This window comes from Pelophylax lessonae (assembly GCF_965119305.1).
Source record: "Pelophylax lessonae genome assembly, chromosome: 3".
Taxonomy (NCBI): domain Eukaryota; kingdom Metazoa; phylum Chordata; class Amphibia; order Anura; family Ranidae; genus Pelophylax; species Pelophylax lessonae.
Genome location: NC_138770.1, coordinates 599,395,594 through 599,423,069, shown reverse-complemented (window position 1 = coordinate 599,423,069; position 27,476 = coordinate 599,395,594). Strand labels below are relative to the sequence as shown.

General features: G+C 40.7%; 1 protein-coding gene across 1 annotated transcript in view; it reads left to right on the top strand.

Moving 5' to 3' along the window:
• The window catches only part of LOC309549583 (calpain-13-like), a 207,591-nt gene that overhangs the window by 120,175 nt on the left and 59,940 nt on the right, over nt 1-27,476 (top strand). The window contains exons 9-14 of the mRNA XM_082249956.1: nt 8,273-8,347; nt 10,881-11,041; nt 13,661-13,821; nt 20,513-20,715; nt 22,697-22,765; nt 25,883-25,960. Of these exons, the coding sequence (XP_082106082.1) occupies nt 8,273-8,347; nt 10,881-11,041; nt 13,661-13,821; nt 20,513-20,715; nt 22,697-22,765; nt 25,883-25,960 (747 nt within the window). The remainder of the gene's footprint in view (nt 1-8,272; nt 8,348-10,880; nt 11,042-13,660; nt 13,822-20,512; nt 20,716-22,696; nt 22,766-25,882; nt 25,961-27,476) is intronic.

Genomic DNA, 27,476 nt, shown 5'->3' with positions numbered 1-27,476 from the left:
CACAATGCACATTTGTGTGCAATTGCACGTATTTGTGCGCATTTGCATGCATGAGGCATAAATTACTGACCAAAAATGCAGATTTTTCCATTTATTTTTTTTTACTGAAAAATGCACAGCGCTTGTTTATGCGCCTGTGTATAGGCACATTACAAATAATGGGCTGTATTTCAGCTTAGTATAAAAAAAAGCTGCACTGAGCTTTTCCAAGCTGCAGTGTGCAAGAGGCCTAAAAATATGTTAGAGCAAGCAGGGAGAAAAGATGAAAAGTCTGGAACTAAATGATTTTCTAGAAACCTTACACTAATAACACAAAATGTCCAACAGTTCTCCTTTAATGCCATATATATTTCTGATCCATTAGCAGAGAAAATATTGTACACCCCTGATGTAATTATATGGCTGCCAGTGGAAGTAATTGATGTTCTTGATGTGGAAATAATGAGTCTTCTCAGAATGACTGTTTATCTCACTGCAGGCTGTTTGGAGTAAAAGTAAATATATAGTATCAGACTTTTGGCATATCTTATAATATCTCATTATTGGCAAATTGCAGGACTGGATACAATGTCTAAAAAGGACCAAAAAAAAAACAAAAGATAAAAAAAAAAAAAAACGAATGCAGCAAAAAAGGAATTAGCAGGAAGTTGAGAGAAATTGAAAATTTGAGTTAAGAACCTGAAAATAACTTTTTTTTAAAGAGTTTAGTGTCACTGAAACCCCTATGTCAAAATGATCAGAAGATCCCGGCGTTAAGCAAATAAAGTTATTTGAAAATCTTGACTTTTGCTATAAAGTCGAGCTTGGCTCCTCCCCTTCTGGGCTTTGCTACTGGTTAAAAAATAAACAATAGGGAAGAATGACAAGTTTCACTCCATGTTGCACAAACTTATACAAGCTGTGCTATAGATGTCAATGATGCCAATAACACTTTTCAAGGCTTTTGTCTTCAGCCACTGCCCACCTCCTGGCTGCCCTTTTGGCTTACCAGTAGTCCCCATATTAGTGAGGCTCACCCCGAATGACTGTTTTCGAAAAAGTCACATAATTACTCTTTTACTCATTAGCGTACAGAAAAGACTTTCCCACTGCAAGAATTATTTCCACTTTCAGACAGTAATAATATTTCATATACAAATGTGCCCAGTGTGAATGCAGCTTTTATGAGCATCGGAGTGCATGGGCTGCTTACCCATGCCCATATGCGTATATCATATTTCCTGAATGCGGAAGTTCAGATTTCAGGGAATCCAGCATACAGCTACAAACATCAGCTGTCCTTTAGGTTTTAGCTGAGTCTTCCAAGATGGTGCTTGAACCCAGTGTGGTCTGCAGCATCTATAGGTTGATTTCACTGGGACCGGGACAGGAACTGTCTGAACAGCATGGTCACCTGCTAACTTGGCATCCCCTATAGGCAGCTTAACTCTTCAATAAGACACAAAAGTGGAATCCAACACAATTTTACTTCTGCTAAGTGCAGTACAGATGTTTTTCTACTCCTTTGAAGTGTAGGAAGACAATGACTTTCCTATGCCCTGTCTGTGAATAGCTAGCAATGACTGAGGGAACATAGATGAAACAGTGAGGGGTCTACCTAACACTGAACTAACTAGTTCCAAACAAGAGGGGAGGACAGAGGGAGAAACTAAAACACATAGTAAACAATTAATAATGGTCCAAAACTTCCACTGAGTGCTGGTTCACATTATTGCGGATGCGCTGATCGCATGTAATTCGGAGCGCACTGCTCCTTCATTACATGCGATCTCCTGTGCGGATGCGAGTTCAGCCATACACTTTGTATGGCTGAATTCGCAGCGCATCCGCAGCAAACTCGCACATGAGGCATTTTTTGAGCAGCCTCAGAATCGGATCGCACAGTGGTTCACACTTGTGCGATGCAATTCTGTGCGAACTTGCAGATCGCACTGCGATATGCGATCAAACTGGGGGTGTCGTTAACATTTATTGACACCCCCTGCGTATCACATATGGCAGTGTGAACTGCCAGATGTGTGGATGCGATGCGGGAACACGCTGCATATTCGTAGCGTTCCCGCATCGCACAAATGTGAACCGAGCCTGAATGTTTGCATACTATTGAACAATATTAACCTGATGCATTTCAATACAATAAATAAAAAATACATGTGTGTGCAACAGAAAAGTTTGCAGGACTGGAGTCTAACACGTTGGATATGAAAGAAAGTTCATTACAGCATATTGTAGCGGAGGGTGCCTTTTAGCGTTTTTTAACCACCCTGTAACTGCCATATTGTATTACAAATGTGGAGCGGTTGACATCTATTTCTGTATTGTCATTTATAAACTTTGCTTTTCATTCTAGATTGTATCATATATTAAGTATTTGATAGATCAGCACTTTTCCATTTATTTGGGAGATTTCTTTTGTAGCGCAGCACATTTTTTGATTGCATTTATAAACTTTACCCTAAGTGCACCCTTTGAAGGAGTGTGACCAAAGCCGCTTTGGCTATACTTCTCCTGTAAGTCATAGGAGTGCAGTTTGTTTTGCGCTCCTGTGATCTGTTTTCAGGCGACAGTGGGCTAAAGCTGCTCAGCTGGTCCAGGCTTGGGAAAGATCCTGACTTTACAGCTTGGATCTCCCCAGATGCCCGGACCATCAGCTGGCTCAGCCACACAGCAAGCCACTAAGAGCATGAGCCAGCCCCTCCCACCCCCTCCACAGCCCAGAGCTCCAGTAAGCACTTAAAGCGGAGTTCCACCCAAAAGTGGAACTTCCGCTTTAGGGAGTCCTGACCCCCCGACATGCCACATTTGGCATGTCATTTTTTGGGGGGGGGAGCGGGTACCTAGTTTTGACAGGTACCCGCTCCCACTTCCGCTCGGAGCGCCGCGGCGCCCTGAGCGGAAGTTCTCCTCTCCCCCTCCCTCCCTGCAATCTTCTGGGACACGTCAGAGGTCCCAGAAGATTGCCGGCCAATCACGGCGCGCAGCGCGACTCGCGCATGCGCAGTGGGTACCCGGCTGTGAAGCCGCAAACTGTAACAGCCGGGTGCCCACAGCAGTGATGCCGGCGCCGAGGGAGAGGATCGAGGCTTCCGGCGGCCGCATCGCTGGACCGTTGGACAGGTGAGTAAATGGCTGGAACTCCGCTTTAAGGAGGACTTAAAAACAAAGGGAGATCCAATGCTGCATTCACCTAATTTAGTAAAAAAAAAAATATGAAACCCAAACTTCTTTTAACCCCTTTCTGCCACTGCCTCTCAGTCCTTTAACCACTTGCCGACTGCTCACTCGAGCTCTACTGCGGCAAAGTGGTTAGTTCCCGTCCAGCGACGTAGACCTACGTTGCTGGACTTCTCCCCTTGTGGGCGGCGCTCGCGCACCGCCGGAGGCTCGCTCCCGCTGTATTCAGTCACAGCGGGAGACGGGCCAGGGGAGGAGCGGCGGCGATCGCCGCTGCTCTTCCCCGATTGTCGGGGAATCGAGTCTGGAGATCCGCCCGCTTGTGTAAACAAAGCAGGCGGATCTCCTAAGTGACAGACAGTGACAGATTGCAGGGTTCAGCATAGCTGAACATGCGATCTGTCCCTGTGTCACTTAGTCACCTCCCCCCACACACGTTAGTAAGCACCAGGCATACATTAACCCCTCCCTCTCCAATAAAATTAACCCCTTTCTTGCCAGCATCATTTTTACAGTAACAGTGCATATTTATAGCACTGATTATTGTAGTAATGTCACTGGTACCCCCAAAAGTGTCAAAAATGTCAGTCAAGGGTCCGATCTGTCCGCCGCAATGTCGCAGTCCTGCAAAAAAAATCGCAGATCGCCGCCATTACTCGTTAAAAAAAAAAACACCAAAAATGACAGAAATCTTTCCCTTAGTTAGTAAACGCAATAACTTTTGCGCAAACCAATCAAAATACACTTATTGTGATTTTTTTTATCAAACATATGTAGCAGAAAACAAATTGGCCAAAAATTTAAAAAGAATTTTGATTTTTACATTTTTTTGGGGGGAATTTCATAAATAAATGTGAAAAATATTGTTATTTTTTTGAAATTTACGCTGTTTTTTGTTTATAGCGCAAAAAGTAAAAATTGCACAGGTGATCAAATACCACCAAAAGAAAGCTCTGTTTGTGGGGAAAAAAGGACGTAAATTTCGTTTGGGTACGGCGTCGCACGACCGCGCAATTGTCAGTTAAAGTTGCACAGTGTCGAGTCGCAAAAAGTGGCCCGGACATAAGACAGCAAAATCCTCCGGTGGTAAAGTGGTTATAGGAGTTGTAAAGTCTGAAGCCATTTTATCTTATTGCATTCTATGCATTAAGATAAAAAAACCTTTTGGGTGTAGCAGCCGCCCCAGCACCCCCTAATACTTTCCTGAACCCCCTCTCTATCCAGTAATGTCTACAAGTCCCTTGGCCGTCCAGGACTCTCTCTCCTAATTGGCTGAGACACAGCTGCACCGTTATTGGCTCCAGCAGCTGTCAATCAAAGTCAGTTAGCCAATCAAGAGAGAGAGGGGTGGGGCCAAATGGAAGCTCCATGTCTGAATGGACACACGGAGCTGTGACTCGGCTCGGGTGCCCCCATAGCAAGCTGCTTTCTGTGCGGGCACTCGATGGGAGGGAGGGGCCAGGAGCAGGACAGAGGGACCCGAGAAGAGGAGGAACCAGGCTGCTCTGTGCAAAACCACTTTACAGAGGAGGAAAGTATAACATGTTTGTTGTTTTTTTTTTTTTTTTTTAAACGAAAAAAAAAAAGACTTTACAAATCCCTTTAAGAGCTTCTAAATGCCAGTAGGCGGAGGCGGGCATTCGGGTCATGTGACTGTTGTGATTGGCTGTCACAGCAGTAACATGATTGAAAAGCTCCCGTATGCATTGGGAGCTTTCTGGTCCCCGCCAGTGACTGTGCTGGGAGTACGCAGGGTACGCACTCTCAACACAGAAAAGGGTTTTCATGAGGCCGCATATATGTCGATAATGGCTGTAAACCAAGTCATCCTGAGATGTCTGTATTCACTAACACTGTGTACAGAGTCAATCCAAGTGGCTCTGTGCAATGTGATCACTGTGATAACCAATCACAGCTATCATTAGATGTAAACAATGTGGTTCTTACAGCTCTCCCAGTCCTCTAATATACCGAGTAATGTACCGAGTGCACCATTACCAAACTCTGTGTATTTGCCACCTCAATACCGGCATTTTTCTTTTCATTTCAAAAAAAATTGTGCCAAGAAATGAAATGAGAGTCATTATGAGGGTTTTGTACTGTTATTTTGTTTGATATTGCTTGCCGACCACCTCATTTAGAAGTATAGCGCCAAAACGGCCTCTCTGTGCTGGATCACATATCTGATACGTGTCCCAGATCATATGGGTAGGGGGTGTGCGCCTTCCACCCCAGCTGTTCTGTAATTAGTTACAGCACAAGCCGTTCAGCGGGTGCCGGCCAATGATTGATCACTGGCACCCGCTGCTTGGCTCCGTCATTCAGGGAAGGGAGCTCTGTGATGTAAACAACACAGTGCTCCAAATATTGACAGGCAATCTTGCTGTTTTTATTTTTTTATTCCCTGCAAAGCAGGGAAAAAAACAACAAGATCGCTTAGGTAAAGCACCACATAATACACATATTACACGTTGTTGTTGTTGTTCAGTCGTTTAGTCGTGTCTGACTCTTCGTGACCTTGTGAACCATAGCGCACCAGGCTTTTCTGTCCTCCACTGCCTCCCGGAGCTTGCCTAACTTCATGTTCATTGTTTTGATGATGCTATATATCCACTTGGTTTTCTGTTGTCCTCTTCTCCTTTTTCCTTCCATGTTTCCCAGCATCAGGGTCTTTTCCAATTTGTCCTCTCTTCGCATTAGGTGGTCAAAGTATTGGAGTTTCAGCTTCATTATCTGTCCTTCCAGTGAATATTCAGGGTTTATTTCCTTCAGGATTGACTGGTGTGATCTTCTTTCCATCCAAGGGACTTTCAAGAGTCTTCTCCAAAACCATAGTTCAAAAGCATCAATTCTTCAGCGTTCAGTCTTCTTTATGGTCCAAATTTCACAGCCATAGGTACTACTGGATATACCATAGTTTTGTATGGTTAATCACCGGCGTGATGTTTGTTCCAAACCAACAAAAGGGCCGCCATTCTTCCCAATCGCGCATGCATCCGTCCACCAGGGGCTCTTCCCAACGCGTTTCGTCATACGTTGTTGACGTCCTCAGGGGCGTGGTTGAGGTTTGATGGTGGGGAATTTCTGGCAGAATTCTCACTACATCCTTCTGCCGTTAGGCCATGCCCCTGACGTCAACAACGTATTACGAAACGCGTTGGGCGGAGCCCCTGGTGGACGGACGGATGCGCGGTCGGGAAGAAGGGCGGCCATTTTGTTGGTTTGAAACAAACATCACGCCAGTGATTAAACATCATGACATGCTGCTGCCACTCTGCATCCATGTAATCCTGCAATCTTTTACCTTATTAAAGAGATTCAAACGTAATACGCTATGAGAGGCCTTTTTGTTTGTATCTTTGAGATGACTAAGATTGATAGGCGGCCCAACATGTTATGCTAAGAGGAAAGAGGAGTGAGACCTAGACCCTTGTCTTCCACTACCTGGAGTTTGCCTGTGTGACCTGTTTAGGTCTATCGGTCTGGTAAGGGCAATTTAAAGAACATTCCGGTGGTGGATCTGTCCTACTCTTTTTCACTATTAAGCCTGCTGATGTGATGTTTTAGCTTCACGTGGATATATATTTTCTTTTATGGACTATTGATCATTGGACTTTTGGATTAGCGCTACACCTCCACCTATACTGTTATTATTGATTTCTTTCAGAATCATTTTGTGTAGCAGCTTTATATATACGGTTTAATACTATTTTATTAATTTATTTTTTAATATCTAGCACAGCAATTCCCATTATATATTAGTTTTCTTAATGTTCAATTTCTGCCCAGCTTTTGCGCTCTCCTCTTTCACCTTCATTAAGAGACTCTTTAGTTCTTCACTCTCTGCCATTAGTGTGGTATCGTCTGCATATCTCAGGTTGTTGATATTACTCCCTGCGATCCTACTTCCGGCTTGTGATTCGTTGATCCTGGTATTGCGCACAATGTATTCTGCATATAAGGTAAATAAGTAGGGTGACAATATAAATCCTTGCCACCTTCTCCAGTGGATCATGTTTTGTCAGAATTCTCTGCTATTACCTGTCTGTCTTGGTTGAGCCTACACGGCATAGCTCATAGCTTCACTAAATTAAGAAAGCCCCTTCACCACAGCACGGCAGTGATCCATAAAGGGGTGCACATTGTTAGGCACACATTTAACCCCTTGAGCACCTCTGGATGTTAACCCCTTCCCAGCCAGTGTCATTAGTACAGTGACAGTGTATAGTATTGGCACTGATCACTGTATTACTGTCACTTTTGATGTCCGTGTCAGTTACTCAGTTAGTGTATCCCCCAGCCAGCGTCAGCTAGTGTCAGATTGCCCACCATACTATCACAGTCCTGCTATAAGTCAATGATCACTGCCATTACTAGTATAAAAGATAAAAAAAAATAAAAGTTTCTGTATCGATACCAGATGCTATAACTTTTGTGCAAACCAAATAATATACACTTGTTGGGATTTTTTTTTACTAAAAACATGTAGCAGAATACATTTTGGCCTAAATTTAAAAGAAATTGGATTGTTTTCAATTATTTATTGGATATATCTTTTTTCGTTTATATTGTGAAAAAAAAAAAAACAGATGTGAACAAATACCACCAAAAGAGAGTTATATATATATGTGAAAAAAATTATATAAACTTTATTTGAATACAGTGTTGCATCATCTTTCAATTGCAAAATAAATTAGCTCAATGCAAATAGTGTGGAAAAAATGCCCTGGTCATGAAGGGGGTAAAATATTCCAGAGGTCATGTGGTTAATAAAAGATTTAAGTAAGGAAAACTATTTTTTTTTCAAAATTTTTAGGCTTCTTTCCATACTACAGTAATAATAGAAAACCCCGTGCTTATTAAATACCACCAAAGGAAATCTCCCAATTGTATTAGATGTATTTGAGTACAGTGCTGTATACAGTATGTCAGTAGAAATTGCCTGAATAGTTATAAACGTATGGTGATCTCTGTTTAATGCAGTTAAGTGACTTTTTTCTCTTTGTGCTCACATAAATAATTTTTATACACGTAATCTGATGATGTGAATGGTGAACAAGTGTACTTTGTGCTGAGCACATCATTTAAAATTTTGCAGCTCTCCGCAGTGGGATAGAGTCCAACCGGAATTAAGGAGACGGCTCAACGTTGAAAGGAACGATGGGGAATTCTGGTAGGTCTACATATTACCATTTATTTTTGATTTGACATTTGGACCAAATGTTCCCTTAAAGTCCAACTCCAGGCTCCTAAATCTTACCCCCTGCCATCTCCTGCCTAAAAGTCCCATGTGCTGTACATTTTACTTTTTTTATTATTCTAATCCCTTTTCATCACTGCAATCTTGGGTCAATATCATTCAGCTTCAATCCAGATGTTTTCAACATAGTTTTGTTCTGGTACTCAATCTAATGGAGAGCATCATTCAACCCACAAACCCTTATCTGTGAATGGACAGTGAAAGGAGAAGCAGCATAGTGATGAGCTCATCCCTTTGTCACCTTAATCTTCCCTTCCACCAGCATGCATGAAATGATTGTGCTGCTTCTATCTGTAACGCTCTATCCCTGCTATGCAGAGACTGTAAGAGGCTGATACCAGGTTGAATTCAGGTACTAAGCCACTTGTGGACCGCCCGCCGCATATATACTGCGGCAGGCTGGCTCGGCTGCGTGAATCGACGTATGGGTATGGCAGAATACAATGAAAAAAGTAAAATCCGCGCTAAGGATATCCAAGGAATGAAAATATAAATAGGCTGCGGCCTACCCAGAAATAAAGTCAAAAGACTGTATGAAATGATGGGTGGGGAATATGAGTACTTGGCGCTGCCTGTATGGTGGGTATCAATAAATAGTTGAATGTGTGTAGTATAAAATATGCACTACAAATGTGTATAAAAAATATTTAAGTACCCATATTCCCCAACCATCATGGCAGAATACAAATTGGCCTTAAAGGATGAAAAATTTAGATTTTTAAGTTTTTTTTTCTTGGGGAATGTTATAAAGCAGAATGTGAAAAATATAGTTTTTTTTTCTCAGAATTGTTGCTCTTTTTTTGTTTATAACACAAAAAATAAAAATCACACAGGTGATCAAATACCACCAAAAGAAAGCTCTATTTTGTGGGAAAAAAAGGACATCTGTTCTACTTTGGTACAGCTTTGCATGACTGCGCAATTGTCGGTTAAAATAAAGCAGTGCAGAATCACAAAAAATTGCCTGTTTATTAAGGGGGCAAGTCCAGAACTGGTTAAAGTGATTGTTAAGCCACGTTTTTTTTTCTAAAAAAAAAAAAAAACATGTTATACTTACCTGCTCTGTGTAGTTGGTTTTGCACAGAGCAGCCCCAATCATCTTCTTCTCGGGTCTCTGCCTGGAGCTCCTGGCCCTCCATTCTGTTGGGTGCCCCCACAGCAAGCAGCTTGCTATGGGGACACCGGAGCCGAGTTGCAGCTCTGTGTATCTTTTCAGATAAGGAGCTGCCCTTCGGCCCCATCCCCTCTCTCTCCTGATTGACTAACTGAGTTTGATTGACCATAGCGGGAGCCAATGGCACCACTGCTGCGTCTCAGCAAATCAGGAGAGAGAGTCCCGGATGGCTGAGGCATTCATGAACATCGCTAGATAGAGAGGGGGCTCAGGTAAGTATAAGGGGGACTGAGGGGGGCTTCTGAACACAGAAGGCTATTTATCTTAACCGCTTGCCGACTGCGCACAGTATATTTACTGCGGCAGTCGGCCCCGGCCAGGCAGAGTGACGTAGGTCTACGTCGCTCGCCTGTCACTCCTTCCAGAGCCAATAGCGGGCGGGCGCGCGCCCGCCGAGGCGCGCGCCCGCCTCGGCTCGTTCACGGAGGAGTGCGGGAGTGTGACTGGCGGACCCGATGTCCGCCGGTCACACTACGATCGCCGCTACAGCGGGAGAAAGACAGAGCGGCTTGTGTAAACAAGCCACCTGTCAGTTCTCCCTGTGTAAAAGTGAAGATCAAACAGTTCTACTATGTAGAACTGTTGATCTTTGTTTTTACACTAGTAGACCTGTCCCTACACAGTTAGAATCACGCCCCTAGGACACACTTAACCCCTCCCTGTCCAATACTGTTAACCCCTTCCCTGCCAGTGTCATTTTTGCAGTAACAGTGCATATATATAGCACTGATTACTGCAGTAATGTCACTGGTACCCCCAAAAGTGTCAAAAATGTCAGTCAAGGGTCCGATCTGTCCGCCGCAATTTCGCAGTACCGCAAAAAAAATCGCAGATCGCCGCCATTACTCGTTAAAAAAAAAAACACCAAAAATGACAAAAATCTTTCCCTTTGTTAGTAAACGCGATAACTTTTGCGCAAACCAATCAAAATACGCTTTTTGCGATTTTTTTTACCAAACATAGGTAGCGTAAAACAAATTGGCCGAAAATTTTAAAAAATTTTGATTTTTACATTTTTTTTTGGGGGAATTTCATATAAAAAAAAGTGAAAAATATTGTTGTTAAGTGGTTAATGCATAGAATCCATTAAGATAAAAAAAAAAACCTTCTGACTTTACAACCCCTTTAAGCTGCTTGTAATTAAATTATGCATTTAATGGTATAATTTTGATCACAGAGCTGCATTTGTTGTGTCTTTTATATCTGCCTAGAATTCAGTTTTACAATTTTTACATTTTTTTAAAGCATACATTCCTAATTATTTGTTCACAGGATGTCCTGCCCAGACTTCATGCAGAATTTCAGCCAAGTGAACATCTGTAACCACACTCCGACCTACTTAGATTTCGAGAATCCTCAGCACACCTGGGAGTCCACCAGTTACTACAATCAATGGGTGAGGGGAAGCACCGCGGGTGGCTGCAATACCGCAGGTTGGTCTTCAACATCTAATTTAGCCAGGTTGTCTGCAGCTCTGTGAGTCATAGTTCATAGGCTGCTTCAGTTGTGTGACGTTTCCCATGTGTGAACTGCTATGGAATGACAATTGTCATCATTGGATGTTACAGGGAGATCTGGTGATGGCTGTCCTGACAGGCGCACACTATGGTGTATTCTGTCCTGAAAAGAGCAATCCTTCCTCTACATTAGGGCAGAACAGAATCATTTTGGGTTTTTTAAAATACATTTTTGAAATTTTAAAACTTGAGTAGAACGTCTCATCTTTCATTGAGCTGCTTGCGCGCAAATGAAAAAGAAAACTCGCCATTTGTTGTCTTGTTTAGAGGGTGTGCTTTTTGGGCGCATTTTGTTGTAATTTAGTTTAATTATTATGTTCTTTCTATTTAGGTTTTTTTTTTTTTAATGTATTTGATTTTAAAAAAAGGGAAATTACAGAGACTATAGGTGGACACAACAATAGATCAAGGAAAGTTAAAAAGGAGCTTCCTCAGCCTATTGGAATTCTTGAAGCCCATTGCATCCCTCAAAAGCCACCAAAAACCCCCCAAATTGTGCCTTCCCAATTTACTCCAATGCATTTTGCCAAAACTGTGAAATTTCATTAAAAAGTTTCCAATTTCCACTGACATTTTGGGCAAATGAAACTCTGATTCACTCCTCTCTGCTCTACACAGAGCGGCTTTACCTAGCCTATCTTTGAAGCTTTCGGTGTACTCCTCAACCTCTGCCCTACCTATTGGACTATACATGATAAATACAATTTAACCTGTCCTCTCCTGTAGGCTGGCAAAACTACTGCTCTGGCACCCAATGTCTGAAAAATGTTAGGATAACAGAATTGTGCCCTACAGTAGAGCCATCTTTGCTCAAGGTGCACAAGCTCTTTTGTACAGTCTGATTTATAGTGCACATGGAATAATTGGAAGCTAATATACAGAGGCATTTCAGGTAATCACAGTGAGGGAAATAGTATTTGATCCCCTGCTAATTTTGTACGTTTGCCCACTGACAAAGAATTGATTAGTCTATAATTTTAATGGTAAGTTTATTTTAACAGCGAGACAGAACAACAACAAAAAGATCCAGAAAAATGCATTTTTAAAAAAAGGTATAAATTGAATTGCATTTTAATGAGTGAAATAAGTATATGATCCCCTATCAATCAGCAAGATTTCTGGCTCCCCGGTGTCTTCTATACAGGAAACAAGCTGAGAATAGGAGCACTCTCTTAAAGGGAGTGCTCCTAATCTCAGCTTGTTACCTGTATAAAAGACACCTGTCTACAGAATCAATCAATCAATCAGATTCCAAAGTGCTGTTCAAGGATGTCAGGGACAAGATTTCAGACCTTCACAAGGCTAGAATAGGCTACAAGACCATCTCCAAGCAGCTTGGTGAGAGGGTGACAACAGTTGGTGCGATTTTTGGCAAATGGAGGAAACACAAATTAACTGTTAATCTCCCTCGGTCTGGGGCTCCATGCAAGATCTCAGCTGGTGGAGTTTCAATGATCATAAGAACATTGAGAAATCAGCCCAGAACTACCAATGATCTCGAGGCAGCTGGGACCATAGTCACCAAGAAAACAATTGGTAACACACTACGCCGTGAAGGAATGAAATCCTGCAGCGCCCGCAAGGTTCACTGCTCAAGAAAGCACAAGTACAGGCCCGTCTGAATTTTGCTAATGAATATCTGAATGATTCAGAGGAAAACTGGGTGAAAGTGTTTGGGTCAGATGAGAGCAAAATTAAACTCTTTGGCATCAACTCAAGTCGCTGTGTTTGAAGGAGAAGGAATGATGCCTATGACCCCAAGAACACCATCCCCACCGTCAAACATGGAGGTGGAGACATTACGCTTTGGGGTTGTTTTTCTGCTAAGGGGATAGGACAACTTCCCCGCATCAAAGGGACGATGCATGGGGCCATCAAATTTTGGGTGAGAACCTCCTTCCCTCAGCCAGGGCATTGAAAACGGGTCGTGGATGGGTATTCCAGTATGCCAATGATCCAAAACACACGGCCAAGGCAACAAAGGAGTTGCCTAGCCAGTCTTCAGACCTTAATCCCATATAAAATATGTGGAGGGAGCTAAAGGTTTGAGTTACCAAATGTCAGCCTCGAAACCTTAATGACTTGGAGGGGATCTGCAAAGAGGAGTGGGACAAAATCCCTCCTGAGATGTGTGCAAACCTGGTGGCCAACTACAAGAAATGTTTGACCTCTGTGACTGGCAACAAGGGTTTTGCCACCAAGTACTAAGTCATGTTTTGCGAAGGGGTCAAATACTTATTTCACTCATTAAAATGCAAATCAATTTTTAACTTTATTGAAATGCGTTATTCTGGATTTTTTTTCTTGTTATTCTGTCTCTCACTGTTAAAATAAACCTACCATTAAAATTATAGACTGATCATTTCTCAGTGTGCAAGCATACAAAATCAGCAGGGGATCAAATACTTTTTTTCCCTCACTGTATATTAGTAGTATTTTAGCTCAATAGGCTCATTCAAGGCTAATCTTTATGCGGCTCTTTGTGAGTGAAATGAAAAATGAAAAAAAAACAAAGAACATTTTCCAATTTTTCAGAGGACATTTGGAAGAATCCACAGTATGTGATTACAGTTCCAGAGACACAGAAGATAGGATACAATGTCACCGTGGCTCTTATGCAGAGTCTTACCAATGAGAGGAAGTACAATCCCCGCTGGTTACCTATTGGATTTGCTTTTTGCAAGGTTGGTAAACCAGTACAGTCTGTCTATCTATCTATCTATCTATCTATCTATCTATCTATCTATCTATCTATCTATCTATCTATCTATCTATCTATCTATCTATCTATCTATCTATCTATCTATCTATCTATCTATCTATCTATCTATCTATCTATCTATCATAATATTTATTTATCTACATATTTCTAGCAAAACACAATCCAATACCAGTCTCTGTCTCTTTTTGCAGGTTGTCGCCAAGGTAAGAAACTGTTTTATTTAATACCTAGCTACTAAAATAGCAAATCATATTGTGCTTTTTCACTGTGTATATATATATATATATATATATATATATATATATATATATATTCAATTTACTTACAATCCCAAAGTCCAGATGTGTATTGTAACATAAGAGGAACACCCCAGAAAAAGAAAATGTAGATGCTTACCATGTGCTTGTGCATTTTTTTCCCTGTATGCATTGTTTATCCCCTGAGGCTGCAGTAAGCTGTAATATGCATGACTATCAATAACAATCAAATGAAAGTGTACATCAGGACCCCTTACAGATGCTGCAAGTGCAGAAAAATACCCATTGATCTGCCAGAAATGCATTCAGCTCCTTAGGCTTTGTGCACACTGGGGGCAGAGAAAACAAGCAGTTGATCCATGTTATTTCGTCAAGTTAAAATTGCTGGCGGACATTGCTGTGGTGGCAGTGCAGGGTGTCACTCATTTTTAGACTTCCCGCCATCCATCCAGGTGTTTATCACGGATCTCTAGACCCAGTACTTTTAGTTTGTTCTTAAACTGTACTAACAAACTGTTCACTAACATTCTTGTATTGTCTCACTGGTAAATGTTGCGGTAATTTATATTGTTAACTGCATTCTCATATGAAAAAACAAACAAAAAAACTGCATGTCACATTTGGATGAATGTTAGCTTCAGTAGCTTGTTAAAATGAAACTATAGGGACTCATGCACACTTTTGCAGGGCAGTGTGTTTGGGTAATGCACAACATATTACTGTAACGCACATTAATGCATGTTATGGGCATCAGAATGCATTGCAGTACCATTCATTTTGCAGCTCCCTCACATGTGTTCCAGTACACTACAATGTCCTCAGCAGACTCCCTGTGTACATCAGAGTCCCATCTTACATCAGTGGGCTAGGCAAAATTATAAAATATAAATAACAATAAAAAGTTTGGAAACTCCTGGTATAAATCATCTTTATCCAAGCAAATCACCCCTTTTTTATTTTTCTAAATTACGATTAGGTATCTAAATGTAGCACTGTCCCCATAGGGCTTGCTGTGTGATGACTTGTTGGGCTTGTTGGGCCTCCTCTGATTACCAGCAGACAGTCACTTAGGGTACAGTTCTCACATTCATCCTTACTCCCAATGGCTCGTTGCTCAAAAAACAGTCCAGGGGTGTTGGTTTTTAGTATTTATTGTGGAACTTGGATGGCAGAAGGGAATAGTGGGATACTCCAAATGGAACTATATACAGTTGATAAAGACAACTCTCACTTGGCCTCACCAGGTTGCTTATGGAAGCAGCCAAACTGCTTAATCCATACTGCCACATGTTTGGAAAGGGTTAAGTCTTTTTGCTCTTTCTCTAGCAACAGACTTGGTAAACTACATTATCTTCAGTATACTCTCTAGCATCCCCTTTACTGACACCTATCCACTGACTCTTCTAGCTGCAGGGGAAAGCCCCCCTCGGGTCAGGCCCCTTGACACAGATCTGTACTAACAGTATGCAGAATCAGATCAGTCAGCTTTACAGGACCTCTAGCTCTTTAGGCCCTTAGGCCGACCACCTGTCGCCGCATGGCAACTTTTACAGCAGAGGAGGCAGCCACCCCCTCCCTCCGGGACTCCGCTCCCCAGCTGAAAGACCCCGAGCACATGTGCTCCTGGCATTTATACAGTATCCTAGTATGCACCGAGGCACTTTCTTCTGCCAATCCCTAGTGCAGTCATTTGTCAGTTTTCCTCCCACTGTTCAATATACCTTTTCTATTGGACCAGTGTGAAACACTTCAGACAAACTGAGTTGCACCTGAGCACATTGAGCAGATCTTACTAGTAGATCCTGCTCTCTGGTAGGCAAAGAACAGTATAGATTTACCTGGCAATCCTTCTGGTAAGCAGACAGGATCCAAAACTATACTCTCTCTCTCTAGCACCTTACCTAGGAGGGTGCTACATAAAAATAAACAGAGCTTCAGCTAATTAACCAATTTAGGAAAACAATTACTTTACTAAGTGAATAGTCTCTTTTCCTTTAGTAAATCAACTTCGATATGCTTCTTTAAGCGAAGCTGAGGGCACACCTTACAAAAAAAAAAATAGATTGGAGCTTCACTGGCAGGAAAAAACTGATGGTAATATGAAATATTTCACATGTATTTTTTTATTATTGGTACTATTGTATCACTGACAATTTATGCAGCACTTTACATACATATATTGTACATTCACATCAGGCCCCGGCCCTTAACCTCCCTGGCGGTATAATTATGTCAGGAATTACATACCAAAAGTGGTACAATTTTTTTCATGGAAATTTGGCGTTATGTATTATAGGCCTACAATTCTTAGTAATTACTGACTTAAACCTGACCAAAACAAGACTCTAGTAGACATCCCAGATGTGATAAATTTGAAACACAAACGCATGAATTATAATCGAATCAATAATATAATTTTATTATATAATATATATAATAAAATTATATTATTGATTAGATTATAATTCATGCGTTATATATTATATATATATATATATATATATATATATATATGTGTGTGTATATATATATGTGTGTGTATATATATATATATATATATATATATATATACAAACACATATATATATATATATATATATATATATATATATATATATATATATATATATATATATATATATATATATATAAAATATATAATTATAATCAAATCAATAATATAATTTTATATATATATATATATATATATATATATATATATGTGTGTGTGTGTATATAGGTATATATATGTGTGTGTGCATATATATATATATATACATATATACACATATATATATATATATATATATATATATATAATATAAAATGTGTTATGTGTTTGTGTTTTGTGCAACGTTTTTTGAATTTCCCTCCCTAGTTCCGCTCCCATGCAGCATTGCTGCTGCAGGGAACGGAACTAGAAAGTCATCACACCGACGGAGGACGGACGAGCGGCGGGACTCTCGGCTGGCGGTCACAGCAATGAGAGATCATCGCTGGATCGCCAGGAGAAGGTAAGAGACACCGCTGCGCTCTCTGCACATTCACCCCGAGCGTGACTCGGGGATACCGATCCTGCACTAAAAAATCCACCCCCGAGTCACGCTCGGGATTACCGCCAGGGGGGTTAAGAAGCTTACAATCTACTAAGGTCCCTTACTCACATTCATACATACGCATATTATGGCCAGTTTAAACCTACCAGCATGTCTTTGGAGTGTGGAAACCAATGAATATATATATATATATATATATAATATTTATTCATTAGGGATCGACCGATTATCGGCAAGGCCGATATATCGAGGGCTGATATTTACTTTTGCCGATATATCTCGGAACTGGCCGATATTGCTGATATTCCAAATATTGCTCATGTAAGGGTAAAATGATGTCACATAGCATAATTCCGTTTACAAATGTTATTGAATATGCCACTCAAATATGTACAAATTAAAGATCTAAGCAATTCCACATTAGCAGATCTGCTGGCAGATCAGTATCTCATACCCACTTGCCGTAAGTGATACCCGGGTGATACCACTCTGTTCGGCATCCACTCAGTACTGCTCTGTCTCTCACCCGCTCCATCTCCCACCCACCCGATACTGATCCGTCTCTCACCCACTTGCCGTAAGTGACACCTGGGTGATACCACTCCGTCCGGCATACGATCTCGGAGGTTACGTCTGTGGTCGCGCCTGGCGTGACCACGTGACCTCCGAAATCGTCATCGTATGCCGGACGGAGTGGTATCACCCGGGTGTCACTTACGGCAAGTGGGTGAGAGATACCGATCTGCCAGCAGATCTACTAATGTGGAATTGCTTATATCTTTAATTTGTAAATATGTGAGTGGCATATTCAATAACGTTTGTAAACGGAATTATGCTATGTGACATCATTTTACCCTTACATGAGCATCACCACCTAATGGTTGGAGGAGGAGAAGACTAGTCTTGGTCCCTGACATAGGATGTACAAAATATCGCCCCATTTCGGCTGATACCGATATGCGATGGCCAAAATATCAGTATCGGTATCGGCAACGAAAAACCGATAATGAGTTTACTGCACCTTACAGCATTATTGCATGCTATAGTTACGATAAAAAAAATAAATAAAAAAAATATATATATAGACATTAATGGCTGTGTGGAGTTATTTTGAGGGGACAGCAAATTTACACTGTTATACAAGCTGTACACTCACGACTTTACATTGTACCAAAGTGTCATTTCTTAAGTGTTGTCACATGAAAAGATATAATAAAATATTTACAAAATTGTGAGGGGTGTACTCACTTTTGTGAGATACTGTATATATATATTATTATTATTATTTTAATCGTAACTATAGCATGCAATATTGCTGTAAGGTGCAATAAACTCATTTGAGTTCACCTTATCGTCATGTGACTAAAAACACTTAATTTATGGCTTTGCCAGATTCAACGCCTCTTTAATTTTACTAAAAATGTATTCATGATGTTTGTCAATTATGCTAAGTACTAACAAAAAAAAATGAAATTGCGAGTTTAGGTTGAAAAATCGTGTAGTATATCCCTTTGCAGTTAGTGTAAACAAACTGAATTCTTGAGCAGTCTAGCATTATGTGTGTTTCACATACATTTTATCCACAAATGAATACAAATAAAATAAAAAATAGTGCAGAGCTCTATTAATTTTTAAATGTGTAAATTTTAAAAACCTTCTATCCACTTACTATAAAAAAAAATTTCCAAAATATGTACACATTCTTAGGTGTAAGGGCTCTTTCAGACGGCCGCTCCGCTTGTCCGCAAATCATCCTATTTTTTTGCGGATGATTTGCGGACATAATGTAAGTCAATGGCACTGCGGATGTCAGCGGAATACCATCCGCTGACATCCGATTTTCTTCCTTTCAGTTCTGTTCCGTTTTTTGGAACGGAACAGAACCCTATTTTTTCATCCATTCAAAAAACGGAAAGGAAGGAAAATCGGATGTCAGCGGTGTCATCCTCTGACGTCCGCAATGCCATAGACTTACATTATGTCCGCATATCATCCGCAAACGGATGGGATGATATGCGGGCACACGGAGCGGATGACAGAAATGTCATCCGCTCCGTGAAAAAAAAAAAAAAAGTCCCGCAGCGGACCTTTCACATGGAGCGGCCGTGTGAAAGAGCGCTAAGTCTGTTCTGGACACAGCGAGTCAAGCATGATTGATCAGTGACATCATCATACTAGTGCGAAGGACAGTAGGCTTAGAGTATCAGAGCAGGAGCATTGCGTATCGTTGTCTGTAGATGTGATTCAATGTGTATATTCCAATTTGACATTTGAGTGAGTTTTTAACAGTATTTATGAAATCTTACCATACGAAGAGAACTAGCTGTTCCTTCATTTTATGTTGAGGTTTACATAAACTATAAATTTCCTTGAAGATGGTAATAGAGGTCTAAGTTGGAAAGACATGAATGCTTGCGTAGAAATGGAACACCATACAGGCACCATTGACCTCCTGTAAGTTAGAGGTAAAGAACTGGGGGTGTATTTCTTTCACACAGGAGTGGTGGCGGCAATCACAAGTGGTGGAGATGTTTTGTAGTGCGAAGATAATTCTAAATACACTGATCATTTTTGGACTGGTAAAAGAACACGCGTATTGCTAATTTTTTAGATCCTTTTTGATGTTAAGTTTTTTTTATAACAATATGGTATTTTTAAAGATTTCTGATGGGTATTATTTTATGTTGCCTGCATTGAATAATTACATATTTTGGAATTTTTTTTATAGTAAGTGGATAAAAGGTTTTTTTTTTAACAATTTACACATTTAAAATTAGTAGAACACTGCACTATTTTTATTTTATTTTTAAAGTGCATGTTTAGTCAAAACTTTTCTTTTTCGTTTTAGATAGAGTAGGTAAGGGTTACAACCCCTGTTCATTTCTTTTTGTAGATGTCCTTTTGGGAAGATTTACCTTCTACTTCCAGCCATAGAGATTCTACAGGAAGTTGGAGGAGATTGCTCCAATGTTATTCTGTCAGACAGTTGTCACTGGAAGATGTGTCGTCACTGGAAATTGTTCTGTATATTTTAGATTTTCCATCACTTTTCAGTCTCTGTAATATTGGGCACCAGGACAAATAGGGGACACAAGGACAAGTGGGGACAGACAGAAATAAAAATTGTCAGGGGTTCTAACCCTTCAACACTCCATCCAGAACTTAAAAAAAAAAAAAAAGGCCAATACATACACACATGCAGGCAAATCTGGCTTTCATAATGCAGTTGCCATGGAAACGCTAATCTTTTTACTATAATTGGTAAAAAAGTATTAGCAGCATTACATAAAAATGAGTAAAACCATTATACTTTGCTTTAATACAAGCCAGCATGCTTCTTTTTGACTTGCAGGGAACAAAGAATGGGTCACAGCAGAAATTTTCTCGTCAACAAGCCACAGAAACAATAAACACCAATTTGGAACGTGTACGAGAGGTCACCAAGTCATTTGAGGCTCCCCCTGGAACATATGTCATCTTACCCTTCACACAGAACAAGGGGCAGGAGTCAGAGTTTCTCCTGAGGATATTCATGAGGACTTCTAAGATTGCAGAGTAAGTATGTTGCACTATTGGCCTGTTTCAAGAAGTACGTTTCTGATCCACTAGCAAAGTTGTCTCATGAAATAGGTGCAGTGAGAATTCCTTACTGATTTATCATTGTTGCTCCTGCTGACAGAGAGCTGAGACAGCCAATTGCAATTTAATCCAGTTATGGTTGTCTTTAAAAATATTAGCCACTTGAGTCCAGGGCACCATAAAACAGCACAGGGAAAGCTTCTGCGTTGTGTTTACACTGGAAGGTATATTATGTCGAGTGATGTTACAGCATTTCCTCATAGTAGAAAGCTCATTGCTATAGTGATCTATTGCTGGCTGATTTCAGTCAGCAATAGATCACTATTAAACCCCTTTCACACATGTGGACCGTTTGTCCATTTTTTTCATCCCATATTCAAAGGGTGTGCAAGAAAACTCTGCCCACGTTGTAAAGGCGGTTTGGACTGTAATAGATTGAATATTAGGCACAATTTATGAATTATTTAAATGTTCATTGGCAAACTTGAGATTGGCCTTTAAATGCGCCTTCTTGAGGAGGGGGATCTTGAAGGCGCTGCATGATTTCAATCGATGGGGGCGTATTGTGTTACCAATGGTTTGTTTGGTGACTATGGTCCCTACTGCCTTGAGATCATTCACAAGCACTTTCAGTGTAGTTCTGGGCGGTCCCCTCACTTTTCTCATTATCATACTTACCCATGAGGTGAAATCCTGAATGGAGCTCCAGGCTGAGGGTGACTGATGGCTATTTTGTATTTCTTCCATTTGCTAATAATCGCTCCAACAGTTGTCTCCTTCTCATCAAGCTTCTTGCTGATGGTCTTGTAGCCCATTCTAGCCTTGTGGTCTACAATCTTGTCCTGCATGTCCTTTGACAGCTCTTTGGTCTTGTCCATGATGGTGAGGTTTGAATGGAAGAGATTCTGTGGACTGGTGTCTTTTTTACACATTACCGGTTGTCGTTAGGGGCACCTTCTTAAGTTGACAGCACTAATCTGTGTACCACATGAGCAAAAAACTGTAACCAGTCTGTGGGCGGCAGAATTATTGTTGGTTGGTAGGGGATCAAATACTTATTTCACTCACTGAACTGCAACTCATTTTATAACATTTGTGTCATGTGTTTTTTTTTTTTTTTTTTTTTTTTTTGATTTTTGGTTGATATTTGAATTTTAATCTGTATCTTGTGTCAAGTTTTATTTTAAATCTGTGTCCTACTGGAGAAATTTTTGTAGACAAAACAGGAGATGAGAGAAAATCTTCCTAACATGAGATAACTTTCCTCTGAGAAAGTTGTCACCCAAAGAAGTGTACCCACTGGAAGATTTCCCCACTATTCCTGTTATGGTACTTGGGATATTCTCACACCAATCGTGTTGACAAGGTCATGCTTGTATTACTCAATGGTCCATCCTCAGATCCTCTGATTTGTAGCACAGACAGCCTAACATTATAGAGTAATTTATTCAAAATTAAATGTGACTGGATGAGGTTGATTCATTTCCATTAGTAAAGCATGGTTTCTGTTAGATAGAGATTGGAGATAACAATCTTCTTGTATTGTGGGATGGGACATGGTAATGTGTAAATAGCTTTAGTTTATAGAAGGCATTGTTGTACCATCAAAATTGGCAAAGGAAATGTTACCACTATTCTACTGTAAAGGTACTGTAAGGTTTCATACAATGCCAGCCTTGGGACATTACCTTATAATGAGAGGAATCTGTCAGGGTTGGTTGTGGTTTAATCTGACCATGAATTTGACTCTTTGGTTTTACATGTTAGGTCATCCCACAATTATGAGATGGTTGTTTTTTGAACAGAGAGTTTAGAAATACAGGGCCCCAACATTCACATGGTGTACGACAGGTTTTCTAATATCTCCTTATATTTATATTGTTACTTACTAATGCCTTTAGCCAAAGCTTCATGTGTAGCATGTTTTTACATTGATTAATATCACTTCTAACTTTAGATATCAAGGATTACAAACAGCGTCACGGGAGGAAAGCTCAGAGCTATACACCGGCGATTCCTCAGCACAGTGAGTACTGCGCTGTTTTTTTAATTCTGTGAAGTACAGCATGTCTTCTTAAAGTAGAAATTTAATCAGCTTATTTTTTGCCTTTCCTGGTTCCTGCTTTTTCCCCTTGTCAACAGGCTATTTTTTTTTTTTTCTGTTTTCATTACATACTTTATACTTAACTTTAACTTTATTTTACATCCACTGATGTTATCACTAGAGGCACACTCTGTGCTTCTGCATGTAATACATGCAGATCCCGGCTGGTGGAAGGGATCAGTGGGGTGTTGTACATGGCTTCCTGAAAACATCACAGTGCCCTGCCTTGGTACTTTTCTCAAGAGCCCTGATGCAAGCATAATCAGATTCAGAGTACTTTATTAATCCCAGTGGGAAATGATTAAATAAAGTTACATTCAACAAGGCCAAAACAAGATCACAATAAAGAACGGAACAAAACACAATAAAATAATATACAGTCTTTCTAGGAGCTCCCACTCCTCCAGACATTTTGATATTTATGTAACTCCTCCAAAGAGCCAGCCCACTGCTTGCATCAGAGCTAAAGGCTCTTGAGAGGAGTACTTAGGCAGTGTGCATTCAGAGCCGCTGACCCGCATCTGCACGTCTGTCACATTGCCCACTTTAAGACCACAATACGTATATATCTGTTGGGGTTTTGAAGTGGTTCACCTGGATTATGGCTAAAGCCATTAGCCATAACCCTGGTATTTTTCTTTCATCCAGCGATTCTCTTTCTTATGAAAGTAATCTGAGTGGCTGATTACCTGCTGGATTGCTTTTAGAAGTAGCGGGAGGGGTTGTTCCCCCACCACCGCTCACCAGTGTTTCTTGTGCTTACTATTCTTACCGGCTAGCCTGGGAAACAATCCAACAGTTAGCGCGGCTGGTCACAGTGGCAAGATGGGACGAGATCATCTCTCCTCACCTCTCTGATCTAGGACAGGGATCTCCAAACTACGGCCCCCCAGCTGTTGCAGAACTACACGTCCCATGAGTCATTGTAAAACTCTGACATTCACAGACATGACTAGGCATGATGGGAATTGTAGCACTTGAACAACTGGAGGGCCATAGTTTGGAGACCTCTGATCTGGGAGGACCGAAGAGAAGTCATGACATCACTTCCGATCTAGGGCGGAAGTAAATAATTTTCTTTTTTAAAGCAAGAGATCAATGTTTTTTTTTTTTTTGATCAGATGCTTTTAAAGGTAGAGGATAAATTTGGGGTCTTATAGACCCCAAATCTCTTCATAAAGAGGACCTGTTATCCCTTATTTCTGTCACAAGGGATGTTTAAATTCTTTGTGATAGGAGAAAAAGTGATAAAAAAAAAAACTAAAGGGAAAGTGTAAAGTGTAAAAAAAATAATAATAAAAAAAAAAGAAATTACAAAAAAAAAAAGAAAAGCACCCCACCCCTCCGAGCTCGCACACAGAAGCAAACTTATACGTATGGCACTCACGCATGTGTAAATGGTGTTCGCATCACGCCTGTGAGGCATCACCACAAACGTAATGGCAAGAGCAATAGTTCTAGCATTAGATGTCCTCTGTAACTCTAAACCAGGGGTGTTCAAACTATGGCCCCCCAGTTGTTCGGGAACTACAATTCCCATCATGCCTAGTCATGCCTGTGAATGTCAGAGTTTGACAATGCCTCATGGGACGTGTAGTTCCGCAACAGCTGGAGGGCCATATTTTGAGGATCCCTGCTCTAAACAGTTAGCCTGTAAATTTTTTTTAAAGCATCGCCTATGAAGATGTTTATGTATAGTAGTTTGTTGCCATTCCACGACCGTGCGCAATTTTAAAGCGTGGCATGTTAGGTATCTATTTACTCACTGTCACAACATCTTTTATATTTTACCCAAAAATTCTGTTATATATTGTGGTTTATTTTTTGCATTAAAATTCTTTAAAGCGGATTTTTTTCCATGTCACATAAAAAAATTGATCGCCATTTTATTCTCCAGGGTCTCTGATTAAAGAAATATAATGTTTGGGGGTTCTAAGTAATTTTCTAGCAAAAAATACACATTTTTTTACTTGTAAACAAAAAGTGCCAGAAAACCCTGTTCTTCAATTGTTTTTAAGACTTTTTTTAAGTTAGGTTAAGTTTTAAGTTAGGTTTTTAAGTCTGTGTCCATGCAGCGCTATGTCCTAATAGACTTCAATGGGCTGTCTGCACAGAGCACCTGGAGGTTACAGATGCTGGAGAAAATGGCCCATTCACAGTATACAGACCTCAGTGCCTGTGTTAATGAGGCCCTAGCATGCCCACATTGTCTTTATTTAAATAAAAAGTGATTTTTCAGGGTTGGGTGGGATTTATCCTGGCTCTACAATGACATGACTTCTTATTTTAATAAAGGAGTGCTCTTCAATTTGTAATTTTAAAGGGTGGAGTAAGTAATGAGTAGGAACCCAAAGTTGTTGGCTATAAGATTAAGTTCAGCAAGTTTACTAAAGAATGTTTGAAGTTTAGGTGATACCCTTTATTGGCTGATTTAGGTCATTATTCTGTTTTCTGCCATTGTATGTTTATAAATGGCGGATCAGTAGACTGTAATTCCCCCAGCACCGTTTAAAAAAGTAAATGAAAAAAAAAGCCAAAAAAAAAACACCCTAGAGTTGGTGTGGCATCCACTAATCACAGACACAGTGACTGTACACAGTGTACCGAGCCAATCCAATCAAATCTGTACCTTGTGGTCCCTGTTGGGCCAAATATAGCAGTCTGTATTGTTAAACAGCAGCTGCTGATCCATTCCTTCATTTCCAATGAGATTGTATTATTCACCCACCCTCCCATCCTACACTTCTGTTCTCTAACTGTCTGTATAAGAACTGTATATTAACCTCCCTTAAACTGCACATCTGCCCCCCTAGATCTCCATCCTGCCACTGTATGTGACCTGTATATTGACCCTGTCACCTTCTCCTCCCTCTGTGTATGACCTGTACAATAAAGTATCTAGTGCATCATTACCAAGCTCTATGGATTAACCATACAAACACCAGCATGTTTCTGCTTTTCCTGAAAAGAAAAAATATTGTGAAAATAAAAACTACATGTGTATATTAAAAAATTGATAAATATCACTTTTGGCTTTAGATATCAAGGACCACAAGGACCACAAACAGTGTCAGGGGAGAACAACCAAGCACCATACCCCAGCAATTCCTCAACTCCGTGAGTACTCTTGTTGGTTTTGTAATCATAGGTTTGGTTTATTTGTGAATTCCTACCAGTGGCTTATACCTAATAACAACTTTATAGGTATTTAAGGCAAGGGGGGACATAATTAGGTCCCAGCATTCTCCACTGGTTTCACTCATGTCTTAGTAGACATGAGTAGGCAGGAGATGGTCTACTTAGACATGAGTGAAACCAGTGGAGAATGCTGGGACCTAATTATGTCCCCCCTTGCCTTAAATACCTATAAAGTTGTTATTAGGTCTAAGTAGACCATCTCCTGCACATCTCCGAAGCCATTCGTGTGCCTTAGCCTTCATAGAGTCAAAGGACCCTGTACCATCACCCTCAAACGGGACTGTAGCAGTCAAGTCAGAACCGGCTGACATCCCTGAGGTAGAAGATTCTGGGGAAGCCTCAAAATCTTTAGCTCATAATGCAGAAAGAGATGTCACCCCTGAGTGCTTGGAAGAACCACAGCCTGGTTGTAGTACACAGGGACCAACTGGTGAACCTGAAGTCTCAGATAGTATGATGGGGGGGATCTCTGAGGTGAAGGAGGGCTTTTGATGTGAACTTATTTTCATCAAGACAGTTGTGTGCATTGCCCCAGGCTCAGGTTTCCCATTGAAAAGGTACATTTACATTTTTTATACTTTAGACTGGCGTGCCTCTTGATTTTGACTGTGAAAAAAGGAGAAACACTGACCAATACTAAACAAAAAAAAAATGTGGTTATACATACAGTACACTGACTGATTCAGGGAAGAGAAACTTCCTCTCCTGGCACTCATTTGACTCCTAATTAGCCACTGCATACTAACGTTGATCTACGTCGGCAGACTTTGCGGTAGTATACCGGGATGATGCCTCTAGCTAGAGACACCATCCCGGTACCGTGTTTTACAGCCGATGGTCAGATTTCCATCGGGGGCCGCTCGATCGTTACCCGGGTGAGCGGGAGGGGACGCCCCCTCCCGCCGCCTTCTGCGACTTTGCTCGGGGCTCCCGTCCCACCGGGAGCCCTGAGCACCCAGCAGGCACATCCGCTGTATCCGGCTGTATGCAAAAACGCAGTTTTCGGCGTTTTGCATACATGAAAGTGTAGTGTAGGGGTCGAGGGTCTTTTAGACCCTCGATCCCTCCATAAAGAGTACCTGTCACTACATTGCCACTACTATTGCTTGTGACAGCAATAAAAGTGATCAGATTTTTTTTTTTTTTAAAAAAAAACCTGTTCTAAAGTTAAAAAAAAAAGAAAATAAAAAGGAAAAAAAAAATTTTAGCCGCCCCCGTCACCGTTAGCTCGCGCACAAAAAAAAACGTATACGGAAGTCGAGCCGCGAATGAAATCACTGTTCAAACCACACATGTGAGGTATTGCCACGATCGCCAGAGCGTGAGCAATAATTTTAAAAAAAGAGCTACACTCTAACTCTAAACTGGTAACCGTTAAAAAAATGTAAAGCGTCGCCTATTGAGATCTCTATTGACCGTAGTTTGTCGTCATCCC